Source organism: Cebidichthys violaceus, unplaced genomic scaffold, assembly GCF_023349555.1.
Source record: "Cebidichthys violaceus isolate CVI_PGR_0920_01 unplaced genomic scaffold, fCebVio1.0.p SCAF_5, whole genome shotgun sequence".
Classification (NCBI taxonomy): Eukaryota; Metazoa; Chordata; class Actinopteri; order Perciformes; family Stichaeidae; genus Cebidichthys; species Cebidichthys violaceus.
This window is the reverse complement of record NW_027176705.1, coordinates 5,140,422-5,158,840: the sequence shown is the minus strand read 5'-3', so window position 1 is coordinate 5,158,840 and position 18,419 is coordinate 5,140,422. Positions and strand designations below refer to the sequence as shown.

Below are 18,419 nucleotides of genomic sequence, written 5' to 3'. Positions count from 1 at the left end.
TGCTTTTCAGAAGATGAAGTCCCTCTAAAAGACTAAATCTGTTCTCCCTTTTATGAGCTGCTCCACAAACAGATAATGCTGTATAAGATATCACTTAGTGTGGCTATAGATTAGCGGCTCAGAACCACTGTACCACAGTGATTTATTTATAATCTAGAAACCAAAAGAAACACTGTACAAAGCCAAACAAACTTATTTTACAAATCAGTAACATCAATGAACTATGTAAATCCAATGGTTTTGGTGGATTTTCACTGAGTTGCTGTGCTTGTGTGAGCCTCATTGTTTAGCTAGATGAGAGGAATTTTACACCGTTGGTAAAAGGGCACAGTGTTTCTCTGAAAATCTTATCAAGGATTAAATTAGATTAGATTAGATACATTTACTATGCAACATACAGTACACTAATGCAACTTGTGCTGTTAAAAAAAAGAGTTAATGTAACTGGTGTAGAATGTCTGCACTCATTTGTGTCTTCTCATGCACCAGCAGACTGAAATGGATGAAGGCAGCATCAGGATGAGGAAGGAGTCGCAGAACGGCTCCACATGCCACAGCTTGGACTGTCAGACTAAAGACAAGCAGCCTGTGAAAGCTACTGTGCTTCAAAAAGATGTGAGTATGTTAGCATATGTGTGTGTGTGTGTGTGTGTGTGTGTGTGTGTGTGTGTGTGTGTGTGTGTGTGTGTGTGTTCCTGAGAACAAGTCTCATTTGATGTTCACACAGTAGGATCCCATTATCTGTACTTTTTTTACAATAATGGGGGCTGGAACTGAGTACCAGGGAGTACCACAACAACCGTCTCTTCATATTAACTCCACAGTGATCCACTCAGTGGTGGTGTCCAGGCCCCCTAAGCTCCCTAAGCCCTAAATTGAAGAGGAGTGTCATAACCGTATTATAAAAAATTAAGAAATTAGCACCACATAATTTCCCCTCACTCTATTTAAGAAGTATTTAAGGTGACATATCTGGTTAGTTTAGATGAGAAAACAGGCCATCATAATAAAATCCACAACATGTGTTCATGCTTGTGTGGGATGAATTTGGATTCTTCCTAAGCATACATTCCAGTTGCAAAAATGAGAGTCCCATGATAGTGGTCATTGATTATTTTTGTGTGCTCAGGTAAAACAAGACGAGTCTACAGCCATACGAGCAGCTCTGTCGGCTAAACTCATACAAAGTGGTACTTTAAGTAAAATGCAAATGTCAGCATGCTAACATTCTTTGTTAGCAATGTTTACCATCTTAGTTTAGTGTTCCAGTATTAGCTAATTAATTATTAACTGGTGGGACTATCATTAGCTTGAAAGTACTTGGTCATCAATTGACCTGCTGGTATTATTACATGAAAAGTCAGAGGGTTGTGTGTACCAAATTTCATAGGAAGCTATTCAGAAGTTGAGACTTTTCCGCTAAAAACCAAAAGTGTCAGTCTCATGGTGGCTCTTGAGGAAAAGTCAGGGGATCACCACAGTCAGGAGGCTTCTTCTTCCTCTGAGGACCGTGAGAAAATCACATAGTTGTCACTCAGGATCAAACTAGCACGGCTAAAAAGAGAACCATATGTCAGTAGTTGTAAAGTTAAATAGAAAGGAGTTGAAGATATTGAAAAACTCAATAAGCAAGAATAATAACAAACAAAACTTTAAGATACTATTGGCTCCTCAAGCATTTATTGCTGAAGTGTTCAACATTGTTCATATACATCCAGTAACACGCACTGCAACATGTCCAGTATTCACTCCCCTTTTAGCTTTGGTTGGTCTTCACTTAATTAAGTAGACGGGTCACAATGGTCTTTACGTGGCTGACTTTTGGTGGGAAGATGCCTGGCTAACTGGTAGTTTAGATTAGATGTGCTTCCCTCCTGATATCTGACTGATTCTGTCTGGTAAATTGGAGACACTGAGACCGACCCTATTAGCTATCTCCCCAATGACGTGTTTGCAGGACTGCCTGTTGAACAAATTAGCTGGAAAGACCACATTTGTGTTGAAATAAACCATATTTAAGGACAACTTGGGCTTTCATTCTTTTATCCATCGAAGGAAGGATTGATTTGAAGTTTTCGTCATCATGAATAACATTTTTTTATCACAACATATATCCCAGAGTCTATTAAACACTATTGCCATTGCACAGCATAGAGCATGTAAAGAGGAAAGTTTCCTTTTGACCGATTCTGGCTGAATTTCACTGAAGATTCAAGAAATTGAACTGTGAGCATTGAAGCAACACATCTACCATTGTTTCTGTGCTCAGATTGGCCTGTTTAGTGGCATCTGTCTGATTGTGGGGACGATGATTGGCTCGGGCATCTTCATCTCTCCTAAGGCTGTTCTGCTGTACTCTGGAGCTGTGGGACCTTGCCTTCTCATCTGGGCTGCTTGTGGCGTGTTAGCCACACTAGGTGAGAATGGCATCTAAACCAATATCACTTTACAGTAATCAGCATAAAATATGTTTGTCTCTCTACTTTGATTTGTAACCTTTGTATGAAAACTGGCTCAGAGATTCACAGAGCAATTTATGTAATACACGCAAACAAAAGGCCTCATGGTGTAATACACATTTATTTTTGTACTCTTTGAGGTCAGTGCTGTAAGATTAAGCTCTTGTCTTGTTGTCTCATGGAATAATTAACTTCAGTAATCGCTAACACATTGACAAGATCTGTGTCATCAAAAAATATGAGCTTCTGGTTTGTCTGTCATCAAATTTGAACCTTTATGACATTCCAACATGTTATTATTTCACCATAGTTTTCTTTTCATTTGTCTTGGCACGCTGACTTGACCACTCCTCCTTAGACCAAAATAATATCCCAGTAAAAACACCGGATCTGATATCATCTACAAAATTGGCTCATTTACAGTATTTTGTTTCTAAAATTAATCATTATATATTTGTAGGGGTTCAGTGTCTTGCTCAGGGAGACTTTGACACAGGACATGCACCAACCAAGGATCGAAACTAACAACTACGTGTGAAATTGGTTGTAGTATATTTCACATAAATTATTGTATTTAGTAACCTTTAGTGTTATAATCCACTCTTTCATTTGGGTTGCATTATGATTCCTGGGGATGAAGTTATTCGATTTTGCTTTACGGGTGGATGGAGAGTTTGCTTTAACCAAATGTTTCTTGGTTGGAGAAAGTTTAGAACTTTTCTTAAATTTTCTACCAGAAGCAATTATAAAAGTCCCTTATGAGTTTGTGTTACATGTCTCCTCTTCTCTCTGTCTCTGTGTTTATGTGTATTTGTGTGTGTGGCTACACAGGAGCACTGTGCTATGCTGAACTTGGCACCATGATCACCAAATCGGGGGGAGAGTATTCGTATCTAATGGAGGCTTTTGGCCCCCTCCTGGCCTACCTTTACTCCTGGACCACTATTATGGTGTTGAAGCCCTCCTCCTTCGCCATCATCACTCTGAGCTTTGCAGAATACGCCTCCACTCCTTTCTACCCTGGCTGTACTCCTCCTCTTGTTGTTACCAAGTGTCTGTCAGCAGCAGCTATAAGTAAGTCTCACTTTAATCAAGTAAATTAAAAGCAGTATATTACACACAACTTATTGATCACATATTTAAAGCTCTTGTAATGGATGTTGAACAGTGGATTAAATTACTTAATGTAATGTGAAACGAGTCACTCGCAGTGACAAACCTCAAGACTGCCTCTGCATTGTTTTGGTTTTACGGCCTGTAACTTAACTGCACTACTATACACTACATCACCAAACAGCAGACAGACACACTTAGTGTCTAGCTGGAGCATTTACCATCTAAAGGGCCAGACATTCCCTTCAGGAATTGGTGGAGACCAAAAGAGAGGTAAAAGGAGAGCGCGTGTTTATAGGTGATTTATACTGCCCCCTAGTGGCCACAAAATGTCTAATGCAGGTTTAGATGAGTTTCCCTGCCAAAAACATTGGCAATTATTTTGAAATAAACTTGCAATTTCCAGAAATTAAGAAAATTATCTAATATTAAAGTTAAATGTAAGACAGCTAACCTGGTGAATAATGTAATATGTTCAGTACAGTTTGCAATTATCTTCTCTGGGGACTTGGGGAAATACGAGCCAACGTAATTTACTGATGGCTTAGACTAGCTATGCAATAATAAATCATTCTGCACATTATTTCAACAAAGGACAAAGGAAACAATTGCATTTTTATTAAATTATATTTATTTTATAAAATTGTTCAAATCTACGTCAAAAGGGGAAGGGAAATTTCCGAGGTAATTAAGAAATAATATGTCTTCTCTTATGGATGCAATTTATTTCACTTGTACTGTATTTTCTTAAATTTCTTCTGCTTCTCAGTTGTGATCGTCACCGTCAACTGTTTGAGTGTCAAACTGGCGAGCTACATGCAGAACTTCTTCACTGTCGCCAAACTTTTCATCATCCTTGTCATAGTTGTAGCTGGCATGGTAATGCTGGCGAGAGGTGGGCCTAATGTTCAGTGTCTCTTATATACAACTCCTCTTTCAATTTCTTTAGTGAAACGTTAAATAATAACAAATAATATGTTTATCTGTATTGTTGTATATTTGTGTCCAGGAAACACTGAGAATCTGTCGAATGCATTTGATGGCACGTCACCGTCTATTGGAGCAATCGGACTTGCGTTTTATAATGGGCTTTGGGCTTATGATGGATGGTAACAGTTATACTTCACTTCACTTTGCCCTTTAACATGATGTATGGGATTGGCCACGTTCCTATCTAAAGCAGTGCATTGAAGTGTACTTTCTCAACCGAGACGATGAGCCTTTTCCCTCTATGCTGGCTCTATATTAGGAGCACTGCTGACTGCTGCCTTCTCAACCTTTCAGATACTCTCGAGAGTCATGCCCTTTCTCCAAATGTGTGAATTCAACCCTTGTACAACCTTATTATTATAGGAATAGGACATGTTCCACAAAGTGCAGTTACAACAGTTAAACAAGTTATGGATTGTCATCAACTAATAAAAATCTCTCCAGCATGGTCAACAGCAGTATGTATGCTACATCCACATGGCGATGAGATACCATGTTACTGGGTTGCAGAAACATGGCAGTGCAGTGGGGCCCAGTGAGTGGCAGCAACTTCCCCACCTGTTCCCTCAGGTCTTGTGCATATCAGATACATGCAGGGATGGTTTCTGCGCACCATTACTAAAACACCATTCCTCAGGTCAGCCAACCGTCATGGTCTTCCCACCTTTGATTGTACTTAAAGGGTGCATTGGTTGAATAGTTTTCTAATAGTTTCTGTTTTTGCACAGTAAAAGAGGCCTGTGTTGGTTTAGAGAGGTGTTAGTACCTTATAGAAAATTTTGGTTAGATTCTCTTCTTCATGACTTGGTCAATCTCCTATGCCTGTGTGTGCACTTTAACATTGGAGTTGCACAATGCTTGTTTCTCCTGCTGTGACCACCTGGGAGATTTTAGCTTCCTCCTGGTGCTGGAGTGTGTGACAGAGCATTATAACCCAAGTGAGGTTCCTTTGTAATGTGTAAGGTCCATTTGGGACACCTGCATTCTCCAATTCAGTCACTTTTTCTTGGCCTGATGTGAACAATGCATTTTCATGCTGTCATGTTGGGATCACAGCAGGGGTGAAGGCGATACCCCTTTGTACCAATAAGGCCAATTAGAGGGCAAAGCCTGTGTGAAATATTGCGTAGAATATCAAAATACCATGTCACTGACATTGAAGGGGTGGCAGTGAACCCTTACTTAGCACTGCAGGGAAGAACTAAGCCTGTCTGGTTGGCTGAGCGAGTCTAAGCATATTTTAGTGTGGTGCTTTGCAGAGGAGAGTGATCAAAGTTTTAAGATTCTTTAGAAGACAAATGCCTGTGATTAAATACCTAAAGTTACATTACTGTCATTTAGCGGACGCTTTAATCCAAAGCAACTTACCATTCAGTATCTATCTACACACCGTAGACACATCTACGGGAGCAATTTAAGTGTCTTGCTCAAGCACACATTGTCATGAGACTAGTAGAGCAGAAGCCGGGGATCGAACCACCAACCCTCTGATTGAAAGGCAGCCCTGCTCTCCACTTAGCCACAGTCACCCCGAGTTGTTTAAATTCTTATTGTATGGCATTTGACTACCTTTAAAGTTAACTTGTTTCTTGTTTTCTTAGGAATCAACTGAATTTCATTACAGAAGAGCTGAAAAACCCATCCAGGTAAGACAAACTACAACTCGTTTTTAAGAGATACTTATACTACTAAGTAGTTTTTAAGAGGTACCTATACAAGTGAAATCAGAACAGTTTTTTATTACAAAAAGTCAAAGCAGCATGTCTGACAAGGTAGGCTGCGCTCCCTTATCTCAGGAACTTGCCACTGGCCATCCTCATCGGGATCCCTTTGGTATCTGTCAGCTACGTGTTGGTCAACGTCGCTTACTTCACTGTTATGACCTCCACTGAACTGCTGTTGTCTCCAGCTGTTGCCCTGGTAAGAAGCATAGAAGGTTGCCATGGTTTGAGAATTAGTCAGTAATGACTTGTCAGTGTGGTGTTAAATTAAAAATGAATTTACATAATGAGAACTGCCTACGGTAGCCATGTCATTTCTTCACATATTTTTACAGTATGTGTACATTTAGTTTATTCAATATAATTGTAGATCAAACCTCTGTAACAGCTCAGTACTGAAGGATTTGTTTGTGCATCCTTAGACTTTTGGAGATAGAGTCCTTTACCCACTGTCTTGGATTGTTCCACTCTTTGTTGTATTCTCTACATTTGGCTCTGCCAATGGAAGCTGCTTCACCGCTAGCAGGTAAAAGAGACAACTGTCACATTATTTGTGAAATACAGAAGTAAAAGAATACATTTTCCTCTGTCTGCATGTGTAAAATGTGGTGTGCATATTTGTATGTTTGAGAAAGAAAGTAAACAGAGTTTGAAAGTGGAAAAAGAGAATACTGATGTGCGCTAGAAGTCGAAAGACTGACAGACAAGAGGATAGAAATAGAAATAGAAAAAAAACCTCAAGAAAGTACAGTTCAACAAGAACTTAACAGCACAAAAAATATTTCTCTCTTCTCACAGACTGGCCTATGTATCTGGCAGAGAGGGTCACATGGTTAAAATCTTATCCTATATTAGCCTGAAGCGCTACACTCCAGCCCCTGCTCTAATATTCAGTGTGAGTCCTGCATACTTAATGATCCCCTTGTATATTTTACAATTTGGTCTTCTATGATTGTCTAACTTTTTTAATGTATAAACGTCTGCATGGTCGTTCATCTTATGTTGAGTACAGTTTGTTACAATTCAAAGCTCCTCAAAAAAAACTTTTTGTAATTTCAACAGTGCATGATATATATATAAACAATATTATCAATATTACAATATATCACTCAAATTCAGATAATTGATCTATTCACTTCCTTTCCAGTTAACAATACATTTCTCTGTCTGTTTTAGGGTATTTTGTCGATTTTCTACATTATCCCAGCAGACATTAACACCCTCATAAACTACTTCAGCTTTGCTCAATGGGTGTTTTACGGTCTGACAGCACTGGCTCTCATAGTCATGCGTTTCACCAGGAAGGAGCTCCATCGACCAGTAAAGGTGAGGCTTGCTGTCTTTATGGAGGAAGCTCCTCTTTTATAGTGTTTTGACACTATAGGTGTCAAAACACTATGAGTTCTGGTTAACTTGGAACTGCAATCTTAATCTTTATACACAGTCAAGTCTGGTCTAGATTTTTTAATAGAAACCTAAGTATAGGCTTCATTATTTTTGAAAGTTTAAAATAATCTTTTGCAAATACTGTATTGTTTTGTCTCACCCATATGCAGTTGCAATGATCTTATTGGTTGTTTGAAATACAACCAAGTTGATTTTGGATTTTCAATAGGCTATTGCATTATTAGTTTTCAGTTGCAGAAATAGTGAAAGTGTCCATTTGAAGCTGTATTTTGTTTTGAGGGTGTGTGAATGTGTGATTACTCAAAGGTGCCGATTGTCATACCAGGCCTAATAGTCCTGGTGTCCTGCTACTTAGTCATGGCTCCCATCATTGATAAGCCACAACTGGAGTACCTCTACTGTACTATCTTCATCTTTAGTGGACTTCTCCTCTACTACCCTTTCGTCCACCGGAAGGTCAACTGGGCACGCAAACTGATGAGTAAGTTATTGAAATATATGTATTTGTTCTTGACCATCAGTATAGAATACATTTGGAAATAGTGTGCTTAAAAGGTAGAAAAGTAACGAATTGAATACAGCGTTGTATTGTGCTGATGTCATGGAGACGTCATGACCTACATTCCTCTGTAGGGCCCATCACCATGCATCTCCAGCTGCTGATGGAAGTAGTTCCTCCTGAGAAAACTGAATGAGAGGGGACCGAACTGACAACCAGGTCAGACCAGAGCCAAAAATCAGAGCTCTCCTCTGTTGAATAGCTGCATGTCAAAAGAAAAAGGGATGCACAGTGTTCAAAAACCTACGTACAAGTGTAAGATGAAATAATTTGTCATGTGGGTTTAGGGACAAAAAAGAGGATTCACATTTCTTAAGAGTGCCCTATAGGAACACCTCTGCTGTTATTAGAATTCACTTGGATATGCTATTTAAAAGGCGCATGAGTCTGAGGGTTTGACCATATCCTCATGGTGTCTTTCTCCACATGAAGAAATTAATCATTGACAAAAACACAACTTTACTATGAACATAACCAGCACTTAAAGGAATCATTAAGCAAATATGTTAAACATTTCTTCATAACGTGCAATAAAGTTTTTACTGGGCCAAATGATGTATAGCTGTTTATAGCTGATTTAGGCATGAATCAGCACTTGAGCAAAGGGAAGGGGGAAACATCTTAAATGCATTGCAAAGACAACATGGAGGCTCAGCAGATCATGCAACAAAATGTGGAAAAGAAATGTTATGTTGCTCCTGTGGTTGTAAACTGAAACATCAGAGTTTCTTTTAGGATGTTTGTGCATTATTTAATAATGCTTTCACACTGGAATATACTGAAAGAAATGTTGCATTGTGTAAGCTATGGTGGTTATTAAATGTATACATTTTGTTGAGCATAAAGTGGACATTGGAAAAAATATCCCTCCTGTGTTTTCCTGACCTGACTGCTAATTTAGCTCAATATCCTTTGCGAAACAGACATTGTTTCTATTGTAGGGTGTAAGCTCACTAGCAATACAGTCAAGCGTGGCTAGTGCTGTGTGATTATGAAGTATTATGAGATATATATGTTTTTGACTAGACACCACAAATAGACTCTCCAAAAATATGTTGGACTCTACTTCTGATAATCTAAACATTATGAACTTCACCAAGTGCAAATGCAAATAACTTTTGTGGTCTACTTATATGAATTTGTGGATTTGTGGGCTATGTGTGATGCTTGATGTGGGGAACTTTCAGATCTTTACTCATGTGTGTGGCCACAGTTATGATTAGGAGCTATAAAATGATTGATTTGACTGTACCAAGGTTCCAATTGTCCACCAGATGTCAGTACAGCATTGTTAAACAGAACTGCAAAATGATGATGTTGATAATGTGCTTTCATTATCATATTTAAACAGTAGTAATAGTACTGTATTTAGCAGCAATATATGGATATTTAATATTTCCAATAATATGTAAACATTACTTAAAAGTTATTATGATTAATGGTAGTGGAAGCTGTAATTGTATTCAAAGGGTGAAGATTGGGAACATAAGTCTTCCTGGTTGTCATAATACATACATCCTACCTTGGATGGTAGAATGAGGAGATCTGAGTAAAGGTAATATGTCTTTGGCTAGTACACATTATAGGTTAACACTGTAGTTTCATAAAGAATACAGGCCTTTGCAGAAACTGCATTTGGTCTGTGTTGCCCTCTAGTGGCACACAGTCTACCCATCGAGTAAACCAGGATTTCTTATTAGCAATCCCGGGGTTTAAAAGTGAAGCATTTCTAGGTGACACTAAATCCACATTGGCTGTGCTGAATGAGAGGACATTCGCAAAAAATCTGGTTGGAACTGTTCAGAGAAGCAGCATCCTGGTTATGTAGCCTGTTGCATTTGGCTCCATTTAATAGTTCATGGTTGCTTTTGTCAAAGAATGCAGTTGTCCTGCAGAATGAAATCAACAGGTTCCACATGAAGACTGAGTATGTATTGAGAAGATTGCTGGACTCTCTTGGCAATGGCCAGCTCAAAGATGGAGTTGTGATTCAGTGCACATACAGTGGCTGTAACATAAATACCCTGGCTTAATCATGTCTCCTCCTCCTATATTTTTGGGCTTTTTGAAATGTTGCACTGAACAGAGACATGCAGTTACACTGTGTTTCATCACTCTTTAATGGGCATTGGGTCCCAAGATGAAAGAAAAAACATTTTTCATTTGGGTCCTGGGAAAAAAAGTAAAATCACTCTGAATTTACAAAAAAACAACTTAATGCTTATGTGTCTTTGTGGTTTTGGTGCTTTTGAGACGATGCAAGACAATTCTCCATTCAGTGTCAATGAAGCTCAGGGATTTGATGGCATTAAAGAAGGATACCTATTTGTGGTTGTGAAATATAATTATTCATGTTCAAAGATACACACTAAACTCACTTAGATCACAGGGAAGTGGAATTGTGGCTCTGTTGGATATGTGTGAATTGTCATGAATGACTCAGCGAGCTTGACAATATGAGGAATCATTCATCCCACTGCTGATGGTGTGGGGGCCAGGCAGATGAAGCAGATTACTGCTCAGCTCAGTGTCATGAATACAGGCCTGCTACATTGATCAGGTGCATACAAATTGTGTTTTGTTGGTTTGACATTGTCACCCATCAGAAAAAAGCCCACAAATCTTTCTAGGATCCAAACAGTGTCGCCTTTTCCCAAAAGTCGCCACAAACGCCCATTTCTTAACACTGCAAATGCAGTTGCTTTCACCATTGGGCCATAAAGGCTCAAACCTCATTGTGTCACCTCATTCGGCGATAGATAGTGACTTCAAAGACATTTTAATATTCTATTATCAATTAAAATACAGCTCTTGAGTAAGCCTGTTTAGTTACTTTCCACCGCTGCTATGAATTCACATTCAGAAATTTAGTTTTAATGTTTACATTGCAACAATATCCTAAAAATAATGTATCGACTGATACAAAAATATTACCTCTCAATCATCATGACCCCCTAGAAATGTGTGTCAGTGTTTGTATCTACAGGGATACTGCCCTCTGTCTATATTTTAAATTTTTTTCTTATTTTGCTGTGTTTCGGGCAAAAAGCATTTGGACCTCACGTGCAGGTGTAACCCTGACCCAAAAAGCTGGCTATGCAGCCTGTTCTCATTCCCAGGTCAAACACTGCTGCTTTGTCACACCCCTCGGTGTCCCGACACTACAGACCTCACAGGCCTGACACAGACAGACAGAGACAGCAGACAGGACACAGCAGGACGAGGCGTGCCTTGGGATACATTCATTAAAAATCCGGCACCTCCTCGCAGGTGTGTGAGGAGGTGTGGATTTGTTTATTTCAGCCGGAGAGGAGGGGCGATTATGTGACTACATATTATACCTTTAATACGAACCAGCATTTATTTTTTCTGAAAAATGAGATAATCAAAAACGCTATATACAGTGTCTAACGCTGACCTGCATTACAACCCATTCTGAACATGCAAAACTCTTCAAAGTTTTCCAGGCTGTAGAACTTTCCTAAAAAGAGATGAACTGGTCGTGTAAGCTGGTTGTGATATAATCAAGTTCAGTTGCTTCCTTTCTGTTTATTTCCAGCTATGGCTTGTCTTAATTACACTTTGCATTAGTGCAGTGGTAGATTGATTGAACATTAATATGCTAAATATTCTGATGAAAGTGAATGTGCACTTGAACACACACACTTTCTGTACATATGTATGTGGCCTTATGCCTAAATGGACTCACACACACACACACACACACACACACACACACACACACACACGTACAGTACATTCAAATATCATCTCATTAATGGATAGACAGCTCTGATGAGGACTCATCTGCATATTATTATCATCACATTACTGAGCTTTTCCAATCAGTTACTGAATTAGCATTTGGAACCCCGCAATCATTCAGCGACCTTTCCAAAAAACTGCATTATAATGTGTCAGTAATGAACATATGCTACAAATGAAGTCGCTTGTTCTGATTGTTTCTGGATTATCAGAAATAATACTTCAAGAAAGATAATTCAATTTCCAAAAGTTTGGGTTTCTAATTTCCTGGGCTACAGAAGCTCAGGGTTGATCTCACGTCCTTCCGATTCTGATATTTGACTTATTCACTGTTTGCTCCATTGAGCATTTTGTTGAATTCATTTAGACCTAATGGTTAGAAGTGCCTGCAAATTCAGAGTTTAACTGTAAATATACTCAGCTCACTGAATTTGTCACCTGAGGGCAGAGCGAATTAAGTCTCACAGTGAGAAATAACAATTCCGCAGAGCCCTAACACAGGTGGGAAAAAAGAGCCAAGTATCACTTTAACATCCAGTAGAGGAGTCTATTTTGTCAACATGACCTGTTTTCCTCCATTGGAGGGCACACTTGAATAAGCAGTGGGAGTGAAGTGAGGCAGAGCCGTTTCATGTACACTGTGATCCTTTTACAGTAGAGGATCCACATCCACTTCTCCCAGACACATTCCCCAGATTTGTGGCTCACCCCCACCTGGCACTGCTCCCAGAAATGTCCTGGCATTGCCTTTAGTGTTAAGAACATTATGAAAAAATGCTCTTCATTTGAATTATTATGTTTCAAATGACTGTTCTCTCACAAATGTTTCATTAATAACTTTGACAGCCTTTCTCTTGCCACTGTGAATGCCTGTTTGTCTGTCTTGTTTTTCCAGCCAGATGGAAAAAACTGCAGATTTACTCAAAAGGCGATTATGTAAAGTTTGTGAGATGAATGTGTTCTTTTGTGTTGCAAACTCATATAGTCTTGCTTTAATTATCAAGCATTGTGTGGGAGAAGCCACATATTGATTTCATTTATTAAATATTCTATTAATTTATCATTTTGGCACCTTGAGTTGCCTATTCTCTCTCTCTCTCTCTCTCTCTCTCTCTCTCTCTCTCTCTCTCTCTCTCTCTCTCTCTCTCTCTCTCTCTCTTTCTCTCTCTGTCAAACACACAAAACACAGTTGCTCACCAATCTTAAAATGTGGATTTGTTTGTTTGCCTCATGTTTCAACCATTTCCAGGTGTGGAAGAGTCACGCCCAAGGCGTTGGATACTGCTGCTGATCAATTGCTAATGACATGAATTGACCTCTGTTTTCTCAGTCTGTCAGCTTAGGGGGTTTTACAATAAAAATGACTTCTGCAATGACTCCAACATCAGAGACAATTAATTACAACAGAAACCTGAATATCAGGGTGACTTTTTTGTCTATGCTGCCATGCCATCTCTCTCTCTCTTTCTTTTAGTACACATTCTGCCTCTCTTACTATCCATCACTTTCACTGTCTTCATCCCTGCCTTTCTCTCACTCACAACCGACTCCCTGTGCCCTCTCTCACACATTCCTCTTCCTCTTTCTCTCTCTTTCTCCTGCCAGGATTTTCTCTGTATTTCCTTTGATCTTCCTCCTCCTACCCTCTCCTCGCCCTGTTAAGGTTCTTCACTAACTTTAATTGAGCAACTTAGAGATCAGTGGATGCCATCGTGAACAGTCACTCTCAGGTGAAACCTCAGTTCATCTTTGTCTGTGTGTGTGTGTGTGTGTGTGTGTGTGTGTGTGTGTGTGTGTGTGTGTGTGTGTGTGTGTGTAAAAATTGTGTAATACAAGTAGAGGTATTTGCATGTTTGTGTTTATACTTTCCAAATTTGTATGCACATATATGCACGCCTGTGTTTGTGTGTGGAAATGTCAGGGATCAAGAGAGGAATTTAAATAAATATATTTTAAAAAGTGGTGCTTGCTAATTGTGTTGCTGTGCATGCTCCAGTCTTGCACCCGCTGTACTTTCTTGCTGTTTAGCGGCTCTTTGATCAGCAGATAGTGAGATGGTAGGGAGGCTGGTTATGCTGGCTCCCCCGCCTGATGCATGGGTGGCTTCACTACACATTCTGCACACAGTGGGGGGCTGGATGGTGTGTGTGTGTGTGTGTGTGTGTGTGTGTGTGTGTGTGTGTGTAAAAGTGAAAGCGAGATGGAAAATGAGAGAGGAAGAGGTTAATAGACACGAATAGGTAAAGAAAGACATTGTGTTGTAAGAGTAGGTGTACTTCTAAACATTACCTACAGCCACTGCTGCCTCACAGCCAAGTTATGATCTTCTTGTCAAATATGTTTTTCCTCATCTGTCAATGAGAATTTGTGCAGCTAAAAATGTCACATTGATTAAAAAAGCATTTGCACTTAGCATCATTTGACTGAGTTCAATCAAAACACAGCTTTACATTACGCTGCATTGCTAAGTGTATTGCAAAAATGTTTCGAGAGGAATGACAAGAGAAACTGAACTTGAATAATGATTTAAGATGGACTGCATTAGCCGTCTTTCACATCAGATTGTTTTTTTTTTTTACTGCTAGCAGGATTGTTATGTAATTTTGTTATTATGAATCATCCCTAAAACTTGACCAACAGTAAATATCACTAGATATATAATTTTAGAAACAATATACAAAGTCCACATATTCAGCCCACTTATTCAAATCAATAATACTGTGTTCACAGTTATCTGACTAAACTAGGTAATCCTGTTTCCTGATACACCCCATCAAAACAAATCTACAAGCTCTGACATGTTGCTTGTCCACCAGTCAATAACACACAGCATGCCTATTTCGGCATGGCATTAAAAGATAAGAAAGACTTTCATTTATGGACAAATGTGTTCACATAGATTTCCCATTCAATCCATCTATAGCTTGTTGTAGAGAGCTCGCCTCTCATATTAGCAGTCATGAATCAACTCTCTTTATCGACACATGGAGTAATGCAAGTGTAGCTGGGTGATCAGGATGCACAGTGCAGGCTGCGATCTGTTACTCTACCCATAAATAAAGATGTTATATTGGTTACACTGGGGCTAGATGGAGCTGAAGTAACACCTTGGATAGAGATTAGACCATACTGGGTTACTTCAAACTCAAACTTAAAATGTTCTGGAAAACAACTCACTCAACTTCACATTTGGCATAAACAGGATGATGTAATGTTTCACAGATTTTCCGAACTTGGGAGTTGCCATTGTGACCGAAACTCTCTTTAAAGAATAGACCTTCAAGGAGCAGTTGCTGTATCAAGGACATTTTTTTTGTATTTGTACAGAGCTGTGCTGCTGTCCTTCAGTGCAAGACGCAAAGCCTACATATCCATAACTGTATTCCTCAGTGAATAAGAGAGGGGTAAAGAGACTGCCAGTGTATACTGTCATGCTGGATCTGAAATGAAATACAGGCTTCCACGTGCATTTCAAAGATACCCCGCACGGCAAGCGATACTCAACATGTGATTACACTACTCCTGGTATCTTCAGTGAGCTGAATTTACTAACCCGTGTTTGATCCAGTGTCTAATTAATTCCTTAAGTTCTCGTGTTTATAGCAGGGGAGGGGAGAGAGGGTATACAGTATGAGGGGAGAGGGGATCTGTCTTTGAAGTGGTGTTCTGCAAATCTCAAGAGGATAACCAGCCCGAGGCTGGACTGTGGGGAGAAAAGCAACAACCGCTTTTCCACTACGGGCCAAAACTGGGGCCAGCCATGGCCATGTTTTCTACACTGAATTACCATTACCTGTTTATTTTAAACAATATCCCATCCGAAATACAAAATATTAAGGCAGCAATAGGTCAACAGAGAAAAGTTTGCTTTGATTGAGACTGAGAGGAAAATAACAACAATGCCTTTGCTAGCATTGTTTGGCCCTGCACTGGAATATGGGCTCTAAGCAACACTGAAAAATGAGATTCTGCAATCCTCTGCAGTATACCCCTCCCTGTGCTTAACTAGCTAATGAACTATCAGCTATCTATCTTCATTCCACCCAGGGCCCACTTGTCCTTCCCTGCAGACAGAAGCTACTCCTTGGCAGGTTTTACTGAGGGGAATCCAAACCTCCTGGCTCTAAAGTAAAGAGTTGCATTCTTCTCAAAGTCATTTTGAGGTGAAAAACAGGATTCTTTGATGCTATTTCTGTTGTCGCAGACATCTCTATCAATATTTGTGTACATGAAACCCCATTCCCAAGCAGGAAACCAGACAGCTGTAATCATCTTTGATGTCAGCAAAATACTGAATCTGGTTTCTTCAGTCATTACAAGTTGCAGACGTTTTGTGGAGTAAATACCTGCAACTAAAAATGAGGGAAAAATATAGACCAATTTCAAATTCATATTATTGAGGTGATTTTATTTTAGTGCTAACATCATCATACAGGTTAACACACCTAGTTTGCAGCTCCATCTGGCCTCAACGACTATCGACCGGTTGCCCTCACATCTCATGTGATGAAGGTGCTGGAGAGGCTGGTCTTGGCCCACCTCCGACCGCAGGTGACATTCTCACTGGACTCTCTGCAATTTGCATACCAGCCTCATGTGGGAGTGGACGACGCCATCATCTACCTGCTGCAACGAGTTCAGTCGCACCTGGATGGAACCGGTGGCTTTGTGAGAATCACTTTCTTTGATTTCTCCAGTGCTTTCAACACCATCCAACCACTGCTGCTGAGTGAGAAGCTGCGGGTGGTGGGGGTTAAAGCTTCCACCGTCTCCTGGATCACTGACTACCTCACAGGCAGACCACAGTTTGTCCGACTGGGCAGTGTGCTGTCTGATACGGTGGTCAGTGATACTGGAGCCCCACAGGGAACTGTTCCTGTCTCCCTTCCTGTTCACCTTGAACACCACTGACTTACAGTACAACTCAGGGTCATGCCATTTGCAGAAGTTCTCTGATGACTCTGCAGTGGTCGGGTATATAAGGGACGGACGGGAGGAGGGGTACAGGGCAGTAGTGGATGACTTTGTGGAGTGGGCCGGTAGAAATCACCTGCTTCTGAACGTGGCCAAGACCAGAGAGACGGTGGTCGACATCAGGAGGAAGGCGACGGCTCCACAACCGCTGAGAGTTCTGGGAGAGGATGTGGAAATGGTAGAGGAGTACAAGTTCCTGGGTGTCTCCATCAACAACAGACTAAACTGGAAGACCAACATCAACGCTGTGTACAAGAAGGGGATGAGTCAAATCTTTTTCTTGAGGAAACTTCGATCCTTCAACGTGTGCAGCAAGATGTTGGAGATGTTCTAACAGTCTGTTGTGACCAGTGCACTATACTACTCCGTAGTCTGCTGGGGGAGCAGTATTAGAGCCGGAGACACCAACAGACTTAACAAACTGGTTAAGAAGGCCGGCTCCATTATTGGCTGTAAACAGGACAGTCTGGAAAAAGTGGTGGAGAGAAGGACGCTGAAAAAACTATTATCCATATTGGATAACCCGGACCACCCTCTCCACCACCTACTGCAGGGACAGCAGAGCACTTTCTCCAACAGACTCAACCAGCTCTGCTGTCACAAGGACAGATACAGGAAAACATTCCTGCCCACTGCAATAAGACTGTTCAATAAATCACCTCTGGCCAAATCATCCACAAGACTATAACTCCGTTACACTGTTGTTTGTTTGCTGTGGTTAATCTTTTCACTATTGTTTAGTTAGTTAATTTAATTTAATACTATACTATTTAATTGTATATGTGGTGGAAAAAAATATTTTTAACCTCCCTGTGAAAAATAACCAGATGACGAACTTCTTAAAGTATTAAATCATATTTAAAGAACAGACAGTTTGAAATAATTCAGCTGAATGGATAGAGCTCTTTCACCACAGATAGTTCGGAGGTCTAACAACAATGAATGTACAAAACAGAGTATATATACACATTATCTCGTCTCCTCTCCCTCCCCCCCCCTTTCACAGATGTCGTCCTCCTCTGTCTGCCGATGCACCCACCAAGGCCATGTCCTCAGCCTTCTGGTGGGGAGAGGGTTAGGTGGTGAGATCAGGATGATGCTACTGCAAGTCAGAAATACTAAAATACCTTTAAGTGGTGACATAAGAAAGAACACTACAGAGAGAAAGAAATGCTAAAATACCTTTGACATGAGATAATTTAAATTATTCTAGTTGGCCTCGTCTGCATTTCTGCAGGTTTAAGCAATACAAGTTAACTAAGAGAACAGTATGATAAATTTCTCCAACAGTATATACTGTGCGTTTTTTATATTAATATGTTTTACTCTGTTATTTTTATTGTATATATTGTGCATTTAATACTTAATATTTTTATTTTTTACTCTGTTACTTTAATTGCTTAAGTATATTTTTTGCTGCTGGAATGAACA

The 18,419-nt window shown here is 39.9% G+C and overlaps 1 protein-coding gene across 1 annotated transcript; it reads left to right on the top strand.

Moving 5' to 3' along the window:
- Nucleotides 1-480: 480 nt before the first annotated feature.
- slc7a9 (solute carrier family 7 member 9) lies at nucleotides 481-8,486 on the top strand. The gene is made up of 12 exons (XM_068730676.1): nucleotides 481-615; nucleotides 2,270-2,417; nucleotides 3,291-3,533; nucleotides 4,342-4,467; nucleotides 4,582-4,681; nucleotides 6,164-6,208; nucleotides 6,359-6,482; nucleotides 6,706-6,809; nucleotides 7,082-7,178; nucleotides 7,460-7,609; nucleotides 7,997-8,171; nucleotides 8,324-8,486. Exons 1-12 carry the CDS (start codon nucleotides 481-483, stop codon nucleotides 8,383-8,385), a joined length of 1,509 nt encoding a protein of 502 aa, XP_068586777.1. The 3' UTR covers nucleotides 8,386-8,486.
- The last annotated feature ends 9,933 nt before the right edge of the window (nucleotides 8,487-18,419 follow it).

What these genes read in the sequence shown, in the direction of transcription:
- slc7a9 (XM_068730676.1), top strand. Translation starts at nt 481, where the DNA reads ATGCACCAGCAGACTGAAATGGATGAAGGCAGCATCAGGATGAGGAAG. An exon ending in TGGCGTGTTAGCCACACTAG is followed by an intron (nt 2,418 to 3,290) that starts GTGAGAATGGCA and finishes GTGGCTACACAG; the next exon opens with GAGCACTGTGCTATGCTGAA. An exon ending in CTTTGGGCTTATGATGGATG is followed by an intron (nt 4,682 to 6,163) that starts GTAACAGTTATA and finishes TTGTTTTCTTAG; the next exon opens with GAATCAACTGAATTTCATTA.